Source organism: Tiliqua scincoides, chromosome 13 (assembly GCF_035046505.1).
Source record: "Tiliqua scincoides isolate rTilSci1 chromosome 13, rTilSci1.hap2, whole genome shotgun sequence".
NCBI lineage: Eukaryota > Metazoa > Chordata > Lepidosauria > Squamata > Scincidae > Tiliqua > Tiliqua scincoides.
The window spans coordinates 11,114,086-11,136,662 of record NC_089833.1 but is presented as its reverse complement, the minus strand read 5'-3'; the positions used below and the strand labels follow the sequence as shown (position 1 = coordinate 11,136,662).

The window sequence follows — 22,577 nt, the reverse complement described above, 5'->3', positions numbered from 1 at the left end:
AGCCCTGTTCTCCACTGCCTCACTCTCACCCTTGGCTGCGGCCACCAGCAGTCCTGACTTGGCAACCTTAAAGATTGACTCATTGGTTTCAGTAGAAGCTTTTGTGGCCGAGAGTCCAGATCAGGGGTGCCCAAACCCCAGCCCTGGGGCCACATGTGGCCTTCGAGGCTTCTCAATGCGGCCCTCAGGGAGCCCCCAGTTTCCAATGAGCCTCTGGCCCTCCAGAGATTTGCTGGAGCCCGCACTGGCCTGACACAACTGCTCTCAGCGTGAGGGTGACTGTTTGACCTTCATGTGAGCTGTGGGATGAGGGCTCCCTCCACTGCTTGCTGTTTCATGTCTGTGATGCAGCAGAGGCAGCAAAGGAAAGGCCAGCCTTGCTTTGTGCAAGGCCTTTTATAGGCCTTGAGCTATTGCAAGACCTTCATTCATTCATATAAGTTCATCTTTAATATATTCATTTATGTAAACTTATGCAAATTTATTCAAATTTTAAATGTAAATTCATTCTTTTTTCCCCGCCCCCCAACACAGAGTCAGAAAGATGATGTGGCCCTCCAGCCAAAAACTTTGGACACCCTTGGTCCAGATGGATGGGCAGGGGTGGACAAAGGTGGGCTTAGCATACTAAGCTGCCATTATTTGTGGCTGTCATTGGCTCTCGCTCTTCCCCAAGTCCTCTGGCTTTTGCAGAGGGCGTGGGGGGCGAGGTCTTCTCTGTTGTATGTGTGTGTGTGCTGGGATGTGAAGAGGGCAAGAAACCTGGGGGCCTCGCCTTCTGCACAGAAAGGGTTTGTGCTCTCTCTCCTACTTTCCTATAAACCAGTGTTAGACATGGGCAGCCCAAATCTTAACTTGCGCTGGAACAGGCAGGCTGCATGGCCTGCTCTGTGTCCAGCACAAAGTAGATGCTGGCTGGATGGCAACCTGGGGTAAGCGGATTTTTTTTTGCCTTATCCTAAGTAATGCCCCAGCCACCTGTATGGGGCTACTTGGATCTGTGCCGGCGGAATCCCAGGCCCAAATCCAAGCGGTCTATGTACGGCTGAGAGTGGGAATTAGAATTTGGCCTGCACTGCCATAGCCAATCCCACCCTCTCCTGGGCCCCACCCGCCTCCCAGTCTGCCCTGCCCCAAAATGTCCCCTTCCTGTCCCGTTATGCCCTCCCACCACTCTCTCCCACCCCAACCCCGTGCTGGCCTGCTTCGGCCGGCGCAAACGTACCCCATCTGGGCACAAATCTGGTGTCCATGGGCCGGCATGGACTTCTGTGCTGGCCCAACCAGCTCTATGAGGAGGTGCAAATGTGCTTAACCCCACATTCAGAACACTCCTGGGCCAGCGCAGGGGCCTTATACTGGCCGATCTCCAAGGTAGGATAGCACTCTGAGTCTCCTGGGATCTTTTTGGTGCTGGGTGTCCTGCTTACTTAAGGATAAGAACATAAGAACATAAGAGCAGCCCAACTGGATCAGGCCAGAGGCCCATCTAGTCCAGCTTCCTGTATCTCACAGTGGCCCACCAAATGCCCCAGGGAGCACTCCAGATAACAAGAGACCTGCATCCTGGTGCCCTCCCTTGCGTCTGGCATTCTGACATAGCCCATTTCTAAAATCAGGAGGTTGCGCATACACATCATGGCTTGTACCCCGTAACAGGATTAGTCCCACTGCCACAGGTGAGCTGATGAGTGAATTTGTAGAGGACCGTGCATCAAGTCTTATCCCCATTGTCTTGTGTGTGTAAGAGACAAAGAGGAAAAAAAATTGGAACAGTGGCGAGAAAGGAAGAGATCCAGTCTCTGTCCATTAGTACATGAATTTAACATATAACTAATGAGTACTGTGACAATTCACAAATGGCAGCGAGAGCAGATAAAACACTCCTCTCGGCCTTGCCAAGTTAATTAACCAACATCCAGAGGCTCTCCATTCCCACAGCCCCATTGACCTCACTTTGAACCATTTGTTCCCCCTCTTGCTCTGTCTCTGTCTCCACCTGCCAAGCAAAGATAACACTTTGTGCATCTGACGCTGGGGACAATGGGCTACGGAAGCCGGGGCTGAAACGAATTCATTAGCCATGAAGGCACTGCAGGGTTTTGGTCCGCTACCGATCATAAGAGCAGGGCCGGCCTTAGGAGTTGTGGGGCCCAATACAAAACATTTGGAGGGGCACTCCCATGGGACCCCCCCACACACACACACACTCATGAGGGTGAGCAGAAGCAGCGAGGCACCCAGCAGTGGCGCCACCACCAATTGCTACCGGGGGAGCCGATTTCGAGGCTCCTGGACCCAGGGGTGGCATCCAGCGCCAATGCTCCGCTCGCCACGCTATGCTCGCGATTCTGTGTCGGAGCATCGACTATGGAGTGAGGTGCCGGCCAAAGCTTTGGGCGTTCCGCTCGCTGCCCGAGTGCAGGGCCTCTCCAGGAACGGGGCCCAATTTGGCCGGATTGGTCGAATTGCCGTAAGGCCGGCCCTGCATGTTGTATTGCGGTTGCCCAGTTTGCACTGCTTAGTGCGAATGTGTTTTTCACGTGATGGGGTTTCTTGCTCCAAACGAGGATGTCACTAGGGTTTGTGTCACCCTGCGCAGGAGGTCAGTGCGGGACCCCTATGATGGAACTCCTCCCATGCACTGGGTGGGGCAGCAGCCCAGGTGGTGGATGTGGCGATGTGCTATTGCCCAGCCCCCACTGGTCTTTTGGCTACAGCTTCGGATAGAATGGAGATATTTCAGTGCAGTTTTGTTTCATTCCATTGGGCAGGAAATGACACATTGATTGATATGTAACACAATGGTATTATTTGGAAATGCCAATAGTTGGCAACCTTCAGTCTCGGAAGACTCTGGTATCGCGCTCTGAATGGTGGTTCTGGCACAGTGTCTAGTGTGGCTGAAAAGGCCGATTCGGGAGTGATAATCCCTTCCACACTGGGAGCAAGTGCAGTCTGTCTCCCTGGCTATGGGCCTTCCTTCTTTGCCTCTTGGCCTCAGACTGTTGGCCAAGTGTCTCTTCAAACTGGGAAAGGCCATGCTGCACAGCCTGCCTCCAAGCGGGCCGCTCAGAGGCCAGCATTTCCCACCTGTTGAGGTCCTGTTGAGGTCCTGTTTCCCACCTGTTGAGGTCCACTCCTAAGGCCTAAGGAAATGCCAAGACTTAAAAATTTTTGGCAATAGTGGAGTCACCCCCCCCATGTGCATCACTTGGTGTGGCCCACACCCCCTGGTGACGTCACCACGTAGAGTCTCCTCCATCTCTGCTTTTATTTTCGAATCTCCTTCTGTCACTGTTGCTTTGGTTGGGTCGTAGATATTGTTCTCATTAAGAGATGGCAAGTACGACCCTGCCCCCCTCCAAGGCCAGCCTTCATTTGTTTTTCATGCGAAAGCCAACCAGGTGCATTTTGACCTCTGCTGCTGAGGCACTTGGAGTGACTCATCTGGCTCTTCCAAGAACGCTTGGAACATGGTCGCTTCCAAAGGCCACTCGCCTGATTGAATTTCTTGGCATTAAAAGCATTAGAGATTTCTGATTGGGCACTTATATGCCATGCGGACCAGAGGAATATTGACAGATGAATCCCTTAAATATAACCATAATGAATATGGTTATATTTAACCATAACCATAATAAATAATAACCTTAAATATAATCACAATAAATAAATGATTAAGTATTGATCAAAGGAAAGGAAGACAGCGCATTCTCCAGACTGGCTCAGGGGTAGATTGCCTGGTTTGGATGCCCAAGGTCCCCTGTTCAATCCCTGGCAGCACCCCCCGGTGGGGCAGAGAAAAAAATTCCTGCCTGAAACTTTGGGAAAGTCACTGCCAGTCAACATGGAGCTAGATGGACTAAAAGCCAACCTGGCATAAGGTAGCATCCTACGATGTGAAAGGTGAAGCAAGGATATTTGTTGCACGCCGTCTCTATTCTGAAATGCTTTAAGAGAGGTCGGCGTTGTGACAAAACCCTATCCCAGTGGCCCCCACACCCCATTACCTTTGTTTATGTTGATTGTGTTCCCCCGAATTAACAAGGTGTCTTGCTTGAACAAATGCTATAAGCTTTTGCCATAAGCTTTTGCTTATAGCAAGACGAGCAGGAAAGCAGTCTAGAAAGGAACTAAGAGCCAACATTAATGTTCCTGCTTCTGTTGCTATTCCTATAAGTCTCCTTTATAGGTTGCTTGTCTGCTCGTCTTGCTGTAAGCTTTTGCTTATAGCATGTGTTCAAGCTTGGCACCTTGTCAGTTCGGGGGAATGTAATCAACATAGTCTTGAATAAAGACCAAGAAAGGCGGTATATAAATACTGTAATATTATATTATATTATATTATAAAGAAAGCTGGGGCGTGGGGAACCATGGATAACTGGATCTGCAGATAACAGAGGTCTGGTCTAGAGGGTAGAGCCTCCGTCTGCCTGAAGTTAACATCCACAAGGTCGCCAGTTCGAGGCCACCGGCACCGTGCGACCTTGAAGCAGCTGACAAGCTGAAGCCAAGCTATTTCCATCTGCTCTGAGTGTGGGAGAATGGAGGCCAGAATGTGAAGCCAGATCGGAATGAAACACCTGAATGTAGTGGTTCTTGAAAGAAAGAACCTTCTTTCAATTGTAAAAATCCCTATTTAATAAGGGATTTAAATAAAGCCTGCCTATGTAAACCGCCTTGAATAAAGACCAAGAAAGGTGGTATATAAATACCTGTTATTATTATTAATATTATTGGTTACCAGAGAACACCTATGTGCCTCTGACCCTTGCTGGAGCAATTTCTGGAGCTGTCCAGGGTGATATAACCCTAGTATACCTCTGATCCTTCTGGACCAACTTACGTCGCAGCTACCCATGGTATCCTTCTGAGCTTCCTTGCTGCCTTCCCGATTGACCCTTTCCGAGTCATTCTTTCATAAGTCTCTACTCGTAGTCCAGATACAACATAGTTGGGGATAATAGAGATCTAATAGTAATGATGCTATACAATTATATTTAGCTAATTATGATGTTGGGGCATTGTGTCTATTTTCCACTCAGACCCCTTTGTGAAAATCCAGCTGGTCCATGGGTTAAAACTGGCAAAGACCAAGAAGACCTCTTGCATGAAGGGCACCATAGATCCTTTCTACAATGAGTCCTTTAGCTTCAAGGTCCCACAAGAAGAACTGGAAAACGCCAGCTTGGTATTCACAGGTAAGTTCTCCAGTTTGCCTTGAGTGTTTTTTTGGAGAGCTGTAAGTCCTTATGTACATTTGTAAGTCCTTATTTTACATTTGCATTTACATTTTTACATTTTTACTTTACATTTTTAAGTCCTCATGCAGTACAATTTAAAGTAATCCTAATCAAATATTTGTAGCATTTCTGCAGGCCAACCCCCGAGGTGTTGACTCTGAAGTATGGGTCAAAGTAGATGTGTAATTACACCCCGACTTATTGGATTCCACTTGAATGAATAACTGCCTGGTTCTGTTTTGTGGGACTGTACATTTTTGTAGTCTCAGGCCTGATCTCTCTCGTTGTCCCCTGCTCTTTGACTGAACAATCTTCGCCATCACACTATGAGCAGACAACACAATTAGATTTCTCTTGCCTCTTCTTCACCTTTCCCATTCCTCCCCCTTCTTTGTAACTTTTTAATGTTTGAATTTAAAAGCAACTGAGAAGGAACTGAGAAGGAAGGTTCCTCCCCTTCCCCGATACTGGAACGTTCATTTCTTACATGGTGGAAACGGATGTTACGCTTGAGGCGAGAGGCTGAAATTGAATCCATTAGTGCAGTGCTATTCAAACTGGGGCATTGCGGGGCCCAGCCTGAGGGCCCTGGTCTCTGCCCCCTTAAGGGGCGGGGGCAACCTAGAGACGGGGGGGAAGGCAGCAGCGTGATCCCCAAGATCGCGCTGCTCAGGGGCTGCAGGGGCTTGGGTGCACTTACCCAAGCCTCCTGCAGCCTCCCTGGGGTGCGGGGAGCCCGGCGTGACTTCTGGCAGAGCTCCTCGCAGCAGGGAAAGTGGATGTGGAGCGATCACGCTCCACTTCAGCTTTAGCGGGAGCGGGACACAATAGCTCCACATCCAAGTGCACCCAAGCCCCTGCAGCCCCCACGCTGCCTCCTCCCCCCACCCCTGCAAAGACTTACTGGCTCTCAAACTCTTCCAGAGAGTTTGAGAACCAGTGCATTAGTGTATTGAAATCACGGAAGATCTGGTGAGGTGGTAGAATGTGGTGTCTGCAGTGGCCCCTTTAAGAGTTAAGGCCTGGGCTTTCAGCAAAGGGTGTGCTGCACAGCTACAGCCACTAGAGGCAATGGGGTACCTAAGGATATAAGGAGCACCTGAGGCAGGAAGGGTTTGTGGGTTGTAGAAGGAGTGCAGGTTGGAGGGTGACTGACTGGGCTTCCGCTTGGCAACTCTGACTGATTTAACTGACTTACCTGGAATCTGACTGTGACTTGGCTTATTGACTCTGGACTTTGGCCTGGATACTCTGACTGGCTTTGTGACTAACAGACCAATTGGACTGTTGAGTTATGGCTCTGCCTTGTGGACTGACCTTCTGGCTAATTGATTATCTGGCTCACTGACTAACAGACTACTCAAACAGGCTGTGGAGAGCTGGGGAACTGAGGTGTGCTGCTCTACCTGGAAGGACTGCTGCCTTAGGAACTGGGGGGGTCCCTGCAGTTTAAACAGGCAAGCTACCCTGGTGGTGGAGTCTAGCAGTACTTTGAGAACTGGGGCCATTGTAGGGGAACGAAAGGGGAGCTAATTAGCTTAGAGTGAGCATAAGTTCCCTAAGTGAGGCTTGGATTGAGAATCTGGCAGAACAATTAGCTTGTTTCCAAACACTTCATAACCAAAGTGAAGCTCATCAACAATGTAAATCTCGCCCAGCATGCAGGGGGAATGTTCCTCAGCAGGAAAGGCTGTAATTAATTGTGGAGCTTGTGTCCCTGTCTTGAATGCCACCCTGTCAGGTGTCAAAGGGCCTGCTTTGAATGACCTCTTTCCACCAAAGAGGCCCTCCCCAGCCCATGTCCCGTCTCATCAGAACGTCCTAATACCTTGCTGTGGAAGAAAGAAAAGTGGGGGGGGGAAGCAGTTCATTATTCCAAAAACGGTGAGATGTTGCCAAGCTGGCTGATAATCATTGATTTATTAAGAGGATTTGCTTCACTGGCATATATTTAGTTTTTGGACACTGGTCCTTGTGTTTTCTTAGCTCAGGGGTGGGCTAGAGAAAATTGTGTAGAGAATGTCAGCAAGTGCAGTTTCTCATCTGCGAGACGACAAGCTGCACTTGCTGAAATTCTCTCTTCTACATAATTGTTAAAAGGTCCAGGAGCCCTAAAGTTGAAAGGTTGGCCACCAATGTCCAAACATAGAGTTGGAAGTGATACATGAGATCATCTAGTTCAACCCCCTGCCTGTAGAAGGTTTGAGGCCCTGAACGTGTGCTTAGGCTTCTTGAATAGGCTCCTCCCAAGTCCTTGTCCTGTCTGTCTTCTTGTGCCTGAGTTAGCAAGGAGAAGCGATTAGCCTAGGGTCATTCTCAACCCAGTTGGGACAATTAGGGGATAGTTAATTCCTGCAATTTTCTGCCTTGTTTTTACTGAACCTGATGCATGTATGGCCTGCACTAACCTCTTGGGGCTAGCCTGATCCAGGTCAAGGAGGAGACACTTGGATCAAGAGGGCCCCATGCTCCAGGAGAAGGTGGGGTCAATGTAACCCTTTCCCCATACAATAGCCAGGATGGTGTAGTGGTTCGGGAGTTGGACTTAGTCCTGGAAGATCCCAGTTCAAATCTCTGCTCAGCTTCCTGGATGACCTTGGGCCAGTCATTCTCTCTTAGCCTCACCTACCTGACAGGGTTGTTGTGAGGACAAAGAGGATGGAAAGAACCTTGTATACCACCTTGAGCTCCGTGGAGGAAGGGTGCTATAAAAGTGTGAAAAATAAATAAATAGGGATGCTGGGAGGGGTGGACATGGAAGGGAAGCGTTGCCTGGAGGAGGACATCTGGTGGCCAAAGCCAGTGTTGCAGGCATTTCAGAAAGTAAGTCCAAGCTTTTTTTTTTTTGGAGGGGGGATTAGCTCTCCCTAGATAAGGGACATCCTCACAGTGGTGCCACAGCTTTTGGAGACTGACCTGTTCTGCATCAATCAAAACAAAGCAAAATGTGAAGGAAGTGTTCAGATTCTGTTAAGTATCTCCAAAGGAGGAGGGGTGTTCGACATGGCATGGTGAGAGAGCCCCCCCCTCCATCTTCAGTTTATAGCAGTCCAAAGATGGAATCCAGGAGGGATGAAGCGGATTCAGTGTAGGTTAAGCCTCACTACGTGCCGCATGGGATCTCGTTTTGCAACAAAGGACGCCAAATGCAATCTGGGCCTTCCATTTGAGCTGGGTTGTAAACAGGAAGCCGCCTTCTGCTTGAGTCAGTACATGGATCTGTCTTGTTGGGTAACGGCTACTCAGTGACTGGCTGTGGCTGTCTGGGGTTCCAAGCAGGGATCTTCCACAGTCCTATCTAGACATGCCCAGGATCAGACCCGACAGGTGTGCCCCTACTCAGCCAAACCCATTTCCAGAGGTGTAGCTAAGGGGGGGGGTCAGTTGCCCCAGGTGCCACAGCTGGGAGGTATCAGGGGGTGCTTTTCTGAGGCCCAAAGAGGCCATGCATGGCCTTCCTGAGCTTCGGAAGACCTTCAAAGTTCTGCATTAGAAAAGCACCCTCTTTTTGCTTCTGATTTCAGCAAAAAACCAGATGTGCCAGGGAGGGTGTTAAACATTTTTTATGCCCCTGGATGTCAAATGGCATAGCTACGCCCCTGCCCATTTCCATTGGCGAAAGTCGCACTTAGCATCCTTATTATCTATTGACAGTCTTTTTTAAATGCCTGTAAGCTATTTCCAGTTATTTACCAGAAAGCAGCACCTGTTTGGAAAATCCCACAGTGGCAAGACAATATAGGAGCTTGCCTTGGAGCTGTACTACAAACAGGAGAGAATGAGAGCTGCAGTCTTCCCATCTGAAAGATTTGCCCCTTAGTGTGTGTGTGGGGGGGGGGGCAAGGAGAATGGTCAATGGCAAGGGTTCATTCACGTCAGGGAGGGAAAAGAGCTCTGTGTATGCTCAGAAGCCCTGTCTTTAGGACAACTCCGGGCTTGCTCTGAGGCTAGATTCCAATATACAGATGAATTCTTTGTGGAAATTTTTCCAGTCTGCTGTTACCCACTAGCCACCATTCGGTTTGGCCTTCAGGATCCCGTTCTGAATTAGTGTGAATCGCAGGAACCGAGAGGTATGCGCTTCACTTTGTGACACATATTCACCTTTAACTTCCCTGGCTCTGTGCATCGAATCCTTCCCTGTGAGCAGGACGTGAAGCGGCTGACTGGGATTTTCCAGCCGTGTTTTGATTCTAGTGTCTCTGATCTGAATAAGGATCAATAGTTTGTCCCTTTGTCGAGTTAATTAACATGGCACCCCCAATACATCGTTATCCTCCATTGCTGTTGCTGTGAGTCATTGCCATGGTTATTTGGTACATCTGAGCGCGTTGCCAGGTGAGGCCCCTTTTGTTTCCTGCTATTGGATGCGCCTGTTTTCAGATGACTTTCTCTGTACCTGTGTGAGTATGTTCGCTCACCCACCCCGGGCCTGCCGAGGATTTCAAACCGTGCACATGTTTGAGATGGACTGCAGTCTGCAAATACTTTGTGCTATGATAGATTTGATCGCCTTTCAAGGTGCCCCAATATACTTACCCCTGTCTTTTTCACGAAAGAACATGGGACTGTTCTAATTCTGTTCCTTGATTTTTAAAATTTGTTTTTCATCCCATCTCTGCACTTATTCACCATTTTCAACGATTGCTCAGCGCACTGCACTTTATGGATAGAGGTGGGTGAAAACAGTGATAACGAAATAAAAATACATCTACCTGCACTTCTCAATTTTGTACAACTCCCCCCCCCTAAAAAACTTTCAAAATCCACACAAAAAAACCATTTTATTTGGTTTTTATTTATTATTTATTGGGAAAGGGTGCATGGGTAACAACTGTGGCTGCATCTGCCGATACGCCTACCTAGTGTTGGCAACCTTCAGTCTCGAAAGACTAAGGTATCGCCCTCTGAATGGTGGATCTGGAACAGCGTCTAGTGTGGCTGAAAAGGCCGATTCGGGAGTGACAATCCCTTCCACACCGGGAGCAAGTGCAGTCTGTCCCTGGTCTGTCTCCCTGGCTACGGGCCTTCCTTCTTTGCCGCTTTGCCTCAGACTGTTGGCCAAGTGTCTCGTCAAACTGGGAAAGGCCATGCTGCACAGCCTGCCTCCAAGCGGGCCGCTCAGAGGCCAGGGTTTCCCACCTGTTGAGGTCCACTCCTAAGGCCTTCAGATCCCTCTTGCAGATGTCCTTGTATCGCAGCTGTGGTCTTCCTGTAGGGCGCTTTCCTTGCATGAGTTCTCCATAGAGGAGATCCTTTGGGATCCGGCCATCATCCATTCTCACGACATGACGTGAGAGCCAACGCAGGCGTCTCTGTTTCAGCAGTGAATACATGCTAGGGATTCCAGCTCGTTCCAGGACTGTGTTGTTTGGAACTTTGTCCTGCCAGGTGATGCCGAGGATGCATTGGAGGCAGCGCATGTGGAAAGCATTCAGTTTCCTCTCCTGTTGTGAGCGAAGAGTCCATGTACCTAGAGTACACCTACCTAGTAGTACCCTTTTAAAGTGATTATAATTTATACTTATAATGTAGATTTTGAATAAAAACACATAACAGCACTTTCTGCGCTTCTGCCTTCTGGAGAGCACTGAAATCCTTGGAAAAAATAAAACCGTTCTCACCCATCTCTCTTTATGGAGAATGAAAGGGCAGCTCCCTGCCCCAAGGGACTTGCAATCTAGGCACAAACAGCAGAGAAAGGGGAGGAAAATGAAAGCAGGAGTGCACAGGGAGAGAATATATGGTTGTCCCTCTTGCATGTCGCTTGGTTATAGTTGGGGGAGGGGGGGAAGGACCAACAGAAAATGCCCAAGGTTTTGCAAACAAAGGTCAGTTTCTAAGGAAGGATTGGAAGGCAGTCGGAGACAAGAGAGACCGTCATGCAAGTGTTCCAGGAGATAGTTTTAGGCATAGGAGAGAAAGGACACAGAGCATTCTTGTGGGGCTGCATCGTTTGAGGAGGTGGCAAAGATGGAACCGCTGTATACTGTTTGACCTTGTGGCCATCTACCTCTGGTGTTGAATAAGCAAGGGGTGACCCTGCATTTCGAACTGCAGTGAGAGCCGGTGGACTTCTGTGGAAGGGAAATAGTCCTCCCAGGATGCGCTCACCTCCCTGTGGTTATATTTTCCTGAGCCGCAGGCAGACGAGGGCAGCGTGGAAGCATTTTGTTTGTCTGTCTTCTGGGCAGTGGCAGGCTTGGCAAGTGTAAATTATTTACAGGCTCTTAAAATATGAAATAGAAAAACATGCAGCAAAAGAGAGAGAGAGAGGCCCTTGGGGAATGTGTTGTAGGAGGCTTGTGCACCGGTAGGCTGGAGCAGCGTCCTAATGGTTGGCAACCTTCAGTCTCGAAAGACTGTGGTATAAGCCTACAGCACCTGGTATTCCCAGGCGGTCTCCCATCCAAGTGCCAACCAGGCCTGACCCTGCTTAGCTTCCGAGATCAGACGAGATCGGGAGATAGTGTCCAGTATAGGGAGACGGTTGGCTACCTTCAGCCTCGAAAGACTATGGTATAAGTCTACAGCACCCGGTATTCCCAGGCGGTCTCCCATCCAAGTGCTAACCAGGCCTAACCCTGCTTAGCTTCCGAGATCAGACGAGATTGGGCATGGAAAGACTATGGTATAAGCCTACAGCACCTGGTATTCCCAGGCGGTCTCCCATCCAAGTACTAACCAGGCCTGACCCTCCTTAGCTTCCGAGATCAGATGAGATCGGGCATGTGCAGGGTAACAGTTGATGTGGTGGAGAAGACTGGATATGCGTGTGTGTGTGAGTGTGTATATATTAAAGTGTGAATGAAGGTCTTCCGTGGTTCTCCTTTCTATCCAGTTCAAAGCACTGGAGATCTTCCAGCAGAGGCTCGAGGGCACCTGCTAGAGACGCTCTAGGAGGATTTCTTGCTATGCACAGGGGTTGGACTAGATGACCTTGAGCGTCATTTCCAACTCTATGATTCTGTGAAGCACTTTGCATCCAAAAAGTTCGTACAACAGCCTTGTAAGAAAGGAGAAAAGGGGCTGAGGGTTCAGAAGCTGGGTGAGTCAGGGTCACAGGCAGGAGTGTGTTGGGAGACGGGCTAAGGCTCCCGCACTTAGTAGGCACAAAAACCAGGAAAAATCCTGCTTTTATAGCTTGTAAGTGCACATTCTTCAAGCACAGACACGATAAACTCAGCAGATCTTATTTTTATGCTAATGGAAGTGGAAGAGCCCCCTAGTGTGTTATGTGCCATTTCCCCAGCTTTTCTGAGGCCTTTCCAAAGGGCTGCTAATTTGGCACCGTCTCTCCCGCCCTGTAACCCATGCAGAGAATTCATTTTCCTATTATTCGGACTCCAAGGGGTATGTGCATGTGTGTAAAAATTCAATTGTACAGCAAACCCTTACACGTTCAGAAAGGAGGCATGTTGATTATGACCCCCTTCCCCCCCCCCCAAAAAAGTGGCATGCTGGTTATTTAGAGTTGCTTAATTTCCCCACATTTCCATGCACGATTTCAAAAGATGGATGATGGCCAGATCCCAAAGGATCTCCTCTATGGAGAACTCATGCAAGGAAAGCGCCCTACAGGTAGACCACAGCTGTGATACAAGGACATCTGCAAGAGGGATCTGAAGGCCTTAGGAGTGGACCTCAACAGGTGGGAAACCCTGGCCTCTGAGCGGCCCGCTTGGAGGCAGGCTGTGCAGCATGGCCTTTCCCAGTTTGAAGAGACACTTGGCCAACAGTCTGAGGCAAAGAGGCAAAGAAGGAAGGCCCATAGCCAGGGAGACAGGCCAGGGACAGACTGCACTTGCTCCCGGTGTGGAAGGGATTGTCACTCCCGAATCGGCCTTTTCAGCCACACTAGACGCTGTTCCAGAACCACCATTCAGAGCGCGATACCAGAGTCTTTCGAGACTGAAGGTTGCCAACACATTTCAAAAGCCATGTTAGGCTGTGTCAGCCATCATAAGGACAAATCGGTTCCTGGCTACTTCCAGCAGAGTTCACTTCATACAGGCATCCCCCCATATCTGCGAGGGATATGATCCTGGGCTGCCCCACAGATACTGTAACTACAAATAACAGGGAACCCAATACTTACTGTGACCTGGGCTCCTATCCGGACTTGTATAGCTACCTGCTGGGAAGACCTGGGCTCCCATCCTGACTGCACTCTCATCCCCCCACCAGTAATTCCTCCCTGGGGCCTCGGCTTTGCTCCCCACAGTGGTGCCCCCCCCATGCCTCAACTTTCCTCCCCATCCCAGCAGGTACCCATCCCCGCTGACGAGACTGTTTGGGAGGGCCATGCACCAATGGCGCTCCCTTGGATCCACCCCGAAGCACAGAGCCTGGTGAGAATATATGGCCATAAGATTACACCCAAGGGCTGGTTTGTAAAATAAAATCTCAAAAAAGCAGTGCCATGCTGATGAATAAAGGAATCCTTGGGCTTTTGCTGCCTAAAGGAATTTGTCCAGCTTCTTAGGGGTTCCCTCCTACACAGTCTTTTGCTTTATCATCTCTGTCCCCAGGGAGTCTTTATGCTCCCGAGTGGCACATTTTATTTCAGCTGTGACTGGGGGAGGTGATTCCCCCCCCATAAGTTGTGTGTGTTTTTTTAAACAAGTACATCTCATGATTAATGACTTAAAATAGGGGCTTTGTAGACATGGAAGGGTGGAATGTGCTTGATCCTTTGCTGTAGATCAGGAATGATAATAATTATCACCAGGGTGAGTCATAGCTGGCAAGCAATTGGAAATGAAGGCTTGTCGGAAGAGCGGTTGCTCTTTTGAAGAATATTACATTGGCTGTCTTTAGCGTCATTCACCCTTACAAGTAGACAGGTCTTGCATGAGTCCTTGTTTTTTTTTTTTTCTTTCTCGTGCGGGTCTTGCTGCTGTTGGCAAGGACCTGTCTGGGACGTGGTGGGGTGAAGCAATGGCATAGCTAAGGGGAGGCAGTAGGGGTACATTGCCCTGGGTACGAAGCCTTGTGGGGGTGTCTTAGAGCTTTTGAAGGGCACTTGCAATTTTCAGGGGCCTCTAAGATGTTGTAGGGGGCTGTTAAAATTGGGGGGTGTTATGGGGTATGGATTATGGGGGTGTTAAAATTTTTTGTGCCACCGGGAACTAGATGCATTGGCTGTGCCGCTGGGGCGAAGCAGCACATGTGTGTTGGGGGTTGATCAAGTCACTGACCAAGGACCCCGGGCCATCAGAAGGCCTTATAGCCCTGCCCAGTGTCTGATTCAGTTGAGAGTGTGGGCAGCAGTAGCAATGCAAGACCCCTGTCCAAATCCTAGCCATTTGCCTACTCAAGCTAGAAAATATCCATCAAACACTGTGCCCTGGGCAGACTAGAAATTGCAGGTAATGCAGTTATACAATCTGTTGCTGCACACCACTTGTGGGGAGTCTGTTCCCATTTACTTTTGTAGATGTCCTTTAATGCATTCGCCATTAGAAGGAAAGGTTTTCTCTGTAAACGTCTGCTGCATATAAGGGCGTGCCCAAGACCTCCTGGAATCTGAGGGGTTGCCCCAAATACCTCCACCTACTTGCCCAGCGTCATGCTAGCCATCTTCCCTCCTGCTCCCTGCACAGGAAGAAGGGAACAGAGAAGAAGAGGCCTTATGCAAGGGAGGGCACCACGATGCAGGCCTCTTGTTGTCTTGTGTGCTCCTTGAGCCATGTGATGGGCCACTGGGAGATAACAGGAAGCTGGACTAGATGGGCCTTTGGTTTGATCCAGTGGGGCTCTACTTAGGTTCTTATGAAGCAATATAGAGGAGAGTCGAGTGGTGGGCTAGAGTATCTCCAGTGCACTCTAGGCCAACACTCTTCTCTACCTCTACTGCTCTGGTCCCTTTTTCCTTTTCAAATCCGGGGAGTAGGAAGAGGTAAAACAGAAGTGGGTGCTCCCTTGCCAGTCTGCCTTAAAAAAAAAAAAGTTTCTGGTTCCTGGCCTGGTTTTGCAGCAGGGGCAGCGCCATTAATTTGGTGTGACGAACAGCAGGAGAGCATTGCCTCCGCTCTCTGCAAATCAATGGCGGATCCCCGACTGGGATTGGTTGCTGCCGTTCCCAAGATGGCAGTCTTTAAGTCTGTGTTTGTTGTGTTTGTCCTCTACAGTCTACGGACACAACGTGAAAAGCAGCAACGACTTCATCGGGCGCATAGTGATCGGCCAGTACTCCACCGGCTCCCCGGAGTCGAAACACTGGAGGCGGATGCTCAATTCTCACCGGACGGCGGTGGAACAGTGGCACAGCCTCCGGTCCCGGGCAGAATGCGACCGCGTCTCACCAGCTTCTCTGGAGACGACGTGAGGATTGCGGGCTGACGACGTCGCCAGCCGACCACCAAGCAAACCACCCAAGGGACTGCACACGCTCAACACAACCGTCACCACACAATTCACACCCCGTGAAATCAAAAGCAACGGTTTACAGCTACCGATGCTGTCCGCCTCTGTGCCTCGGCACAACCGTTGTCATGCATTCCGTAGATTTATTTTCTCAGAATCACTCGCCCGGTGGCACCGAGGGGGAATCTTCCCACTTGTTCCGGCCGCCGCACTCTCAGTGTGGCCTTGTCCGAAAGTGGAGACCGTTCCGGAGAGCGGCTGTTTAAATACGTACATTTTAAGATTCTTTTGCCCGCTGTGTAAAGTCTCATGCAAATCTCAGGCTGGTTAGCAGTGAACATGCCGAGTCCTGTGGAAGCTTTTTTCGGTTGCCTCTATTGCACCTTAACCGTACGTGTCGCCGAGCCCATCAGTCGTATTGGATGTTCTCTTTTAGTGAATGTGTGGTAAATTAGGCTAGAGCCTAGGGCAGTTGTTTAGCAGTAGAGTATGGTGAAATCCCTGTCTAGAAATCCAGTTTTTGTCCTTGTGCTAGCATAACAAACTCAGAGTGCGAGGGGTTCTGTGTCTGGAGCCGCACGTCTAGTCGAAAAGTCACGCAGGCCACAGGCTTGTCGGACCGACTCTCACTAGAGATGTTGTATAATGCAAATCGAAGGTGAATTGCACCCGTCAAAAGAACCTCTGCTGGGCCTTTAATGTAGCCGGAGTCCACAAGCTGTTGAGCAGGCTGTCTCAATTTCAGTGGAGCTTCTCCAGGGGAAGAGGCTTTTGTGCTTGCTCCAGAGCCCCACACGTAGGCAATGAGCTGGGGTGCGTGGGTGCGAACGGCCCTGTTTGTTTGCATGGAGGAATCTGCCTTATCCCAAGCCAGTCTCATCTATCTCACAGCACGCTCCAAGGCATCGAAGTAAGTCCCATTGTGTTCAGTGGGGCTTACACCTAGGAAAGTCTGTCTAGAATTGCCAGCCTATGCTGGCAGTGGCTCTCTAGGGTTTTAGGCTAGGGCAGTGGTTCCCAAACTTTTTAGCATCGGGACCCACCTGAAAAACAAAGTTTTGCTTTACCAGCCATTAAAGCCTCTGTGGCTGTAATGGTGATTAGGCAGCAGTGCACCCCCCCCCCCCCCCAAAAAAAATAGCAGGCTGTTTAACCTTTGATGCACATAGCCTAATCAACCCTGTCACTTTCAAAAAACTACCAAAAATTGGATCGTGACCCACTGGTGGGCCACGGATGTACAGTTTGAAAACCACTGGGTGAGGGGCCTTTCCTAGTTCGATCTGAAGGGGCCAAGGATTGAACCTGGAAGCGCCTTCATGCACAGCAGATGCTCTGAGATTATGGCTGATTGTCCCCCCAGAAGCAGCTCCATGGATGTTTAGAAGCTGTAGGGTATGACCGGGCAGGAACAACATGATGATTTTGAATAATCCGGTGTGCAAAAGAACCCATTCTTCATTAATTTAATGATCTTTTTATGGTTTGCTCAGGACCAACTGAGCGTTCCTGTATCAGTGACCCTTCTGCATACATGCCTCAGGTTTTCCTTTGGGTTTGAGCATCCGTGTGCTTACTGGACCCTTCCCCTCCACTGGCTCTGCCCCCGTCACTTGCGTGCTGCCCCAGCCACACCCCTGGTTCTAACCACAAATTCGTTGTTCTTGGAATGGAGCAGTAGAGTCAGGGTTGGTCTTCTCTATGGTCTTTTGCCTCCGACGATGTCACTTCCAGCTTGCGGGAGGCTCTTCTGGGTTCTGCGGCTCTGTTTTGGGGGCTACTGTCTGTAGTAATGAATGGTGTGTCCCTCTTCCTCCGCCAGCTCCCAGCTCTCAAAGGAAGAAAGGGTTACAAGTCATAGTAGGTATGTGCAAGCTCTTGGTTTTAGAGGCAGGCTGCCTCTGATTGCCAGATGCAGGGGAGGGCACCCGAATGCAGATTGTGTGTGTTGTCTTGTGTGCTCCCTGGGGCATTTGGTGGGCCACTGTGAGATACAGGAAGCTGGACTAGATGGGCCTTTGGCCTGATCCAGTGGGGCTCTTATGTTCAGCTGACAAGGGAGGGCACCAGGATGCAGGTCTCTTGTTGTCTTGTGGGCTCCCTGGGGCATTTGGTGGGCCACTGTGAGATACAGGAAGCTGGACTAGATGGGCCTTTGGCCTGATCCAGTGGGGCTCTTCTTATGTTCTTAAAGCCTGACAGTTGCCCTAAAAAATAGTGCTGCAGAACCCAGAAGAGTTTTTCAGCTATTTTTTCAAGTACTGTGCTCCAAATTCCCTGGGCACACCTGCGTATTTTTCATGGCACACCAAGTGCCACAGCACACCGGTTGAAAATTACTGAGCTACATCCCTTGGGGATGTTCTAGGACCCTTATTAGAATATTCAGCTGTTTTTTGCTTTTGTTTTTGAATAAACTTTTAGTCCTTCTACGTGTGACTATATAAAAGAAAGTGTGCAGGTAGAATTCCCTCTAGCTGCTCCCAAGGAAAGAATCGTATTCTTGCTTACTGACAAGGATAAGAGCACACTGTAGTCCTGTGCTTTAAAAGTATCCTTAAAAAAAATTTTTTTCTTAAACATTTGATACAACTAAATAACTGCAACCCGGTTTCCGTCATCTGCAATGGCTCACCGCATCCTCAGGCCCTCTCAGCTCAATACGTCTGGCAAGGTTCACCGTGCAAGATCATTGCACTAAAATCCCATGTGAAAAAGGCACACATGCTGCTAGAGGTGTAACTAGAAGTCCTGGCACCTAGGTAGAGACATTATGACCTTATGCGATATGTCACTTCTGGGTTGTCCCTGGGGGTGGAGGCCCTGGTGCCTTCACGCCTCCTTGGAGAGCACCCCCCCCGGGGCAGGTGCCCCTCAGGCTCCGCCCTAGTTATGCACACTACACACGAGTCCTCGGGCACAGCTGAGGTCTTGGATCCCCCCACAACACACCGCACACCCTTCTGTCCAACTTACTTCAAACCAGCCTACCACTCTCATCTTGTGTCATTTTCAGTGGCCACGTTTATTTATTTGAAGGCAGGCAAGCAGGATAGAAATCCATGCAATAAATACATAGGAATAATAGTATTTTGTTTTGTTTTCTTTAAAGCAACGGGGTGAACCCCGTGACCCTCAAATTCTGTCAGTTCTTTGGGAGGCTTCTGTACATTCTCCCTGCCCATGACGTATTGTCTAAGGATGTATATATGCATATGGAAAAATAAAGATCTGTTTATTTGTGTCAAGATTGATGCTTTAAAATTGTATATATAATTTGCCTTTGTGTGTTTGCGCATTTCGGATGTCTTTATGACAACCCAATGACGTGATGACCTAGACATGAACTGGCTCAGGACTACCCAGTAAGCCTTCGGCTGAATAAAAAAAAACTGAATGCAGGTCTAAATTCTAACGTCTATCCAGTCTATCCAGCAGGCTTTCCCACCTCCCCTGTCATTTCAGCCAGTGAGGCCCAAAACATTTTGCTGCCTAAATAAAAAATGGGGTTGTCCCCATATTCAAGACAGGGACTCCCTTCCTTCCTTCCTTCCTGTGGCAGGTGGGGAAGATGGAGCAAAAAAGGAGGGTGGCAGGAGGACAATGATTGCTCCCCAGGCCTCCCTCCAATGCAGGGGTGTCCAAACATTTTGGCAGGAGGGCCACATCATCTCTCTGACACACTGTCGGGGGCCGGGGAAAAAATGAATTAATTTACATTTCAAATTTGAATAAATTTACATAAATGAATATATTATAGATTGAACTTATATGACTGGATGAAGGTCTTGCAGTAGCTCAAGGCCTATTAAAGGCCTTGCACAAAGCAAGGCTAACCTTTCCTTTGCTGCCACTGCTGCATCACAGACGTGAAACAGCACGTAGTGGAGGGAGCCTTCATCCCACAGCTCAGGTGAGAGGTTGAACAGTCATCCTCATGCTGAGAGCAGTTGCGTCGGGCCACCACGGGCCCCAGCAAGTCTCCAGAGGGCCAGAGGCTCATTGGAGACTGGGGGCTCTCTGAGGGCCGAATTGGGAGCCCCTAAGGGCCACAAGTGGCCCCCGGGCCGGGGTTTGGGCATCCCTGCTCCAATAAATAGCCAAGAGCGGGGACTAATAGTCCCACGGGGACTCATCAGAGGGCCGCCCCTCCAGAGCAATAATGATACAAAAGGATGCAATAGTTGTGGCCATTGGCATCTGCTCCTTGTCCACAGTTTCTACACTGGCAGTCTGTTGGCCCTCCCTTTTTTTTTAAACAGGAAATGGAACTCACGGGTTCGACAACAGAACCCAAGCCAATGGGTTCAGAGTTTATTAAACCAACGTACCCTTTGGCAAAACCCCTCCAAGCTAGGAAAGCGGCTTCATGACGAACATAAAAATGAAGAGCGATAAAAGAAGGGTCTCAAAATGAGGAAGACTCGGCTGAGTGCTGGAAGCCGTACAGTGATTCGCCCCCCCCATCTCAGAAGGCCTCCTGGCACCAGGAGGCACCAGAAGTGCCTTTCTAAAGCCACCAGGAGGCCTTCCGAGACTCAGGGAGGTTGCGCACGACCTCCGTGGGCCTTAGAAGACCTCCGAAAGGCACTCCCTTAACACCTGTCAAGGTGTGGTACCTGGGGCAATTGATGCCCCCAGCACCCTCCCCTTAGCTACTCCACTGAAGCTGTGTTTCTTCTGGTTTACAATGAAGGGCCACACCTACAGGGTCGGGCCCTACAGAGCCCAATCCAATGCATGTCTACTCAGAAATAAGTCCCATCATAGTCAGGAGGGCTTACTCCCAGGAAAGTGTGGATAGGATTGCAGCTACAATCTGATAGGTGCTGAGCTGACAAAGTTCCATCATCTAAGCCACGCAACCAAGAGCAAGAGCTCATGCGACAATGAACCACTTGGGTCCTACCTCATCACGCTGCTATGCGCTGCTATGGATGCTCTTCTTGACATCCCCCTAAGTGTTTGATGTCTTGGAAAGCCTGAGGGCCTAAGAGAAGCAAGATGTTTCTGCTCCCCTGACAGTTGCAGAGTCAATGTGTCTTGACCCACCTGTCATCCCCAGTCACCCCTGGAATCCTCTTCTAATTACCGGTGACCTCCCGCTCACCTTGTGCAAACCTTGCAGCCCACAAATACATGGAAGACAGTGTCTGGAGAGCATGCCCTAATACAGACCCCTCTGCTGCACAGTCATGTGTCCAAACGGATTGACCAAGTGTCAAGACAAGTGGAAGGTAAGTTTTATCAGCCTTGCACAAAGGTGGAATCTGGGGTGGGCCAGTTAAACTCAGCTTACCAAGCTGTTTTAAAGGTGGGCCTAACCTATGTAACTCTCAGTACAATCCTATGCGTGTCTACTCAGAAGTAAGCTCTATTTAGTGCAATAGAAGTTACTCCCAGGTAAGTGCATATAGGATTGCAGCCTAGATCATCCTTGGGATCTCAGTCTTTCACCTCCTTTGCTGTGTAATCCCAGGCATGTTTACTTGGCAGTCAGTCCTACTGTGTTCAATGAATTTACTCCTAGACTAGTAGGTGCAGGATTGCAGCCCTATTGAAACCTGCAATCCTATCCACACATACCTGGGAGGAAGCCCCATTGACTGTAGTGGGGCTTACTTCTGAGTAGACAGGCCTAGGATTGGGCTGTAACTTAAGCAGACAGAAAACAAATATTTAGAAAGTTAGATTTTCAGTTTAATTTTTTTCATTTTGTTGGAATCAAAACATATGTGAATGTATACACCAGTGACTTTTTACCACCAGGACTCCCTTTTAAAAATTACACTCTCATGGGAACCTACAAGTTTTGTGAGACTTTAAAAAAGAGATCTAGAAAGAAATAATAATTTTATTTGGTTGGTTGGCAACCTTCAGTCTCAAAAGACTATGGTAGAAGCCTACAGCACCCGGTATTCCCAGGCAGTCTCCCATCCAAGTCCTAACCAGGCCTGACCCTGCTTAGCTTCCGAGATCAGACGAGATCGGGCATGGAAAGACTATGGTAGAAGCCTACAGCACCCGGTATTCCCAGGCGGTCTCCCATCCAAGTACTAACCAGGCCTGACCCTGCTTAGCTTCCGAGATCAGACGAGATCGGGCATGGAAAGACTATGGTATAAGCCTACAGCACCCAGTATTCCCAGGCGGTCTCCCATCCAAGTACTAACCAGGCCTGACCCTGCTTAGCTTCCGAGATCAGACGAGATCGGGCATGTGCAATAATAACCAGAAAAAAAGATGCTTTATATCTCCCTATATTTATACAAGCTTGCAAACTTCAGGAGCTGAGCTATCTGATTTTTGAATAGCTTCAGGGCTTGAGGCGATTATTTATCTGATTTTTCCATCACCAGTGTTTTCATGGGAGGCTCTGCTTGGGCCTTCCCGACCCACCAAAAATCGGGTGGCGACCCACAGTTTGGGAACCACTGGTATACACCCACACAAACAGTGCACTGCCCCCCCCCCCCCGTTGCCACATTTGGACGCTCTAGCCTGCCCCCGGTGGCACATTTGGATCAGTGTTGAGTTAGGGTTCAGGGAGTGATCTGGTCAAATGAGTCCTAAGCCAGTGCCCAACCTCTGATGTATCCCCTCTGCATGCATTGACACCCACACTCCATTTACCCCCAACAGCAGACTCCAGAACTCCTAAGATTTTTGACCCTAGGCCTTTGGGGCTCACCTCCCTGTCCCAAAAGGGTTCACAGTCTGAAAAAGTGCAGAACAAACAGCCACTAGACAATACACTGGGCTGGAGTGAAAAGGGTCAGTGATTCTGCGCCCCCCCCCCCCCAATATAAGAGGAGCATCACTTGAAAAAAGTGCCTCTTGTCCAGTTAGGAAGGATAAATGTGCACAGGCCAAGTCCTGCAGCTGCCCGTGGCTTCCAAAATCTCTTTTGAGTTACAATTCCATCTCTGCTCCTGCAGGACTGTCCCCCCCTTAAGATTTCAC

At 49.3% G+C, this 22,577-nt stretch overlaps 1 protein-coding gene and 3 pseudogenes across 1 annotated transcript in view; 1 reads left to right on the top strand and 3 right to left on the bottom strand.

The window, feature by feature from the left end:
* The window catches only part of SYT17 (synaptotagmin 17), a 40,587-nt gene extending 21,723 nt beyond the window's left edge, over positions 1-18,864 (top strand). The window contains exons 7-8 of the mRNA XM_066609436.1: positions 5,049-5,204; positions 15,380-18,864. Coding sequence (XP_066465533.1) covers positions 5,049-5,204; positions 15,380-15,576 — 353 coding nt within the window. The 3' untranslated portion in view covers positions 15,577-18,864. The remainder of the gene's footprint in view (positions 1-5,048; positions 5,205-15,379) is intronic.
* On the bottom strand, positions 11,619-11,741 carry LOC136633954 (5S ribosomal RNA; annotated as a pseudogene).
* Positions 11,883-11,996, bottom strand: LOC136633812 (5S ribosomal RNA; annotated as a pseudogene).
* Positions 18,865-21,626: 2,762 nt separating the features above from the next.
* Positions 21,627-21,741, bottom strand: LOC136634004 (5S ribosomal RNA; annotated as a pseudogene).
* Between the last annotated feature and the right edge of the window lie 836 nt (positions 21,742-22,577).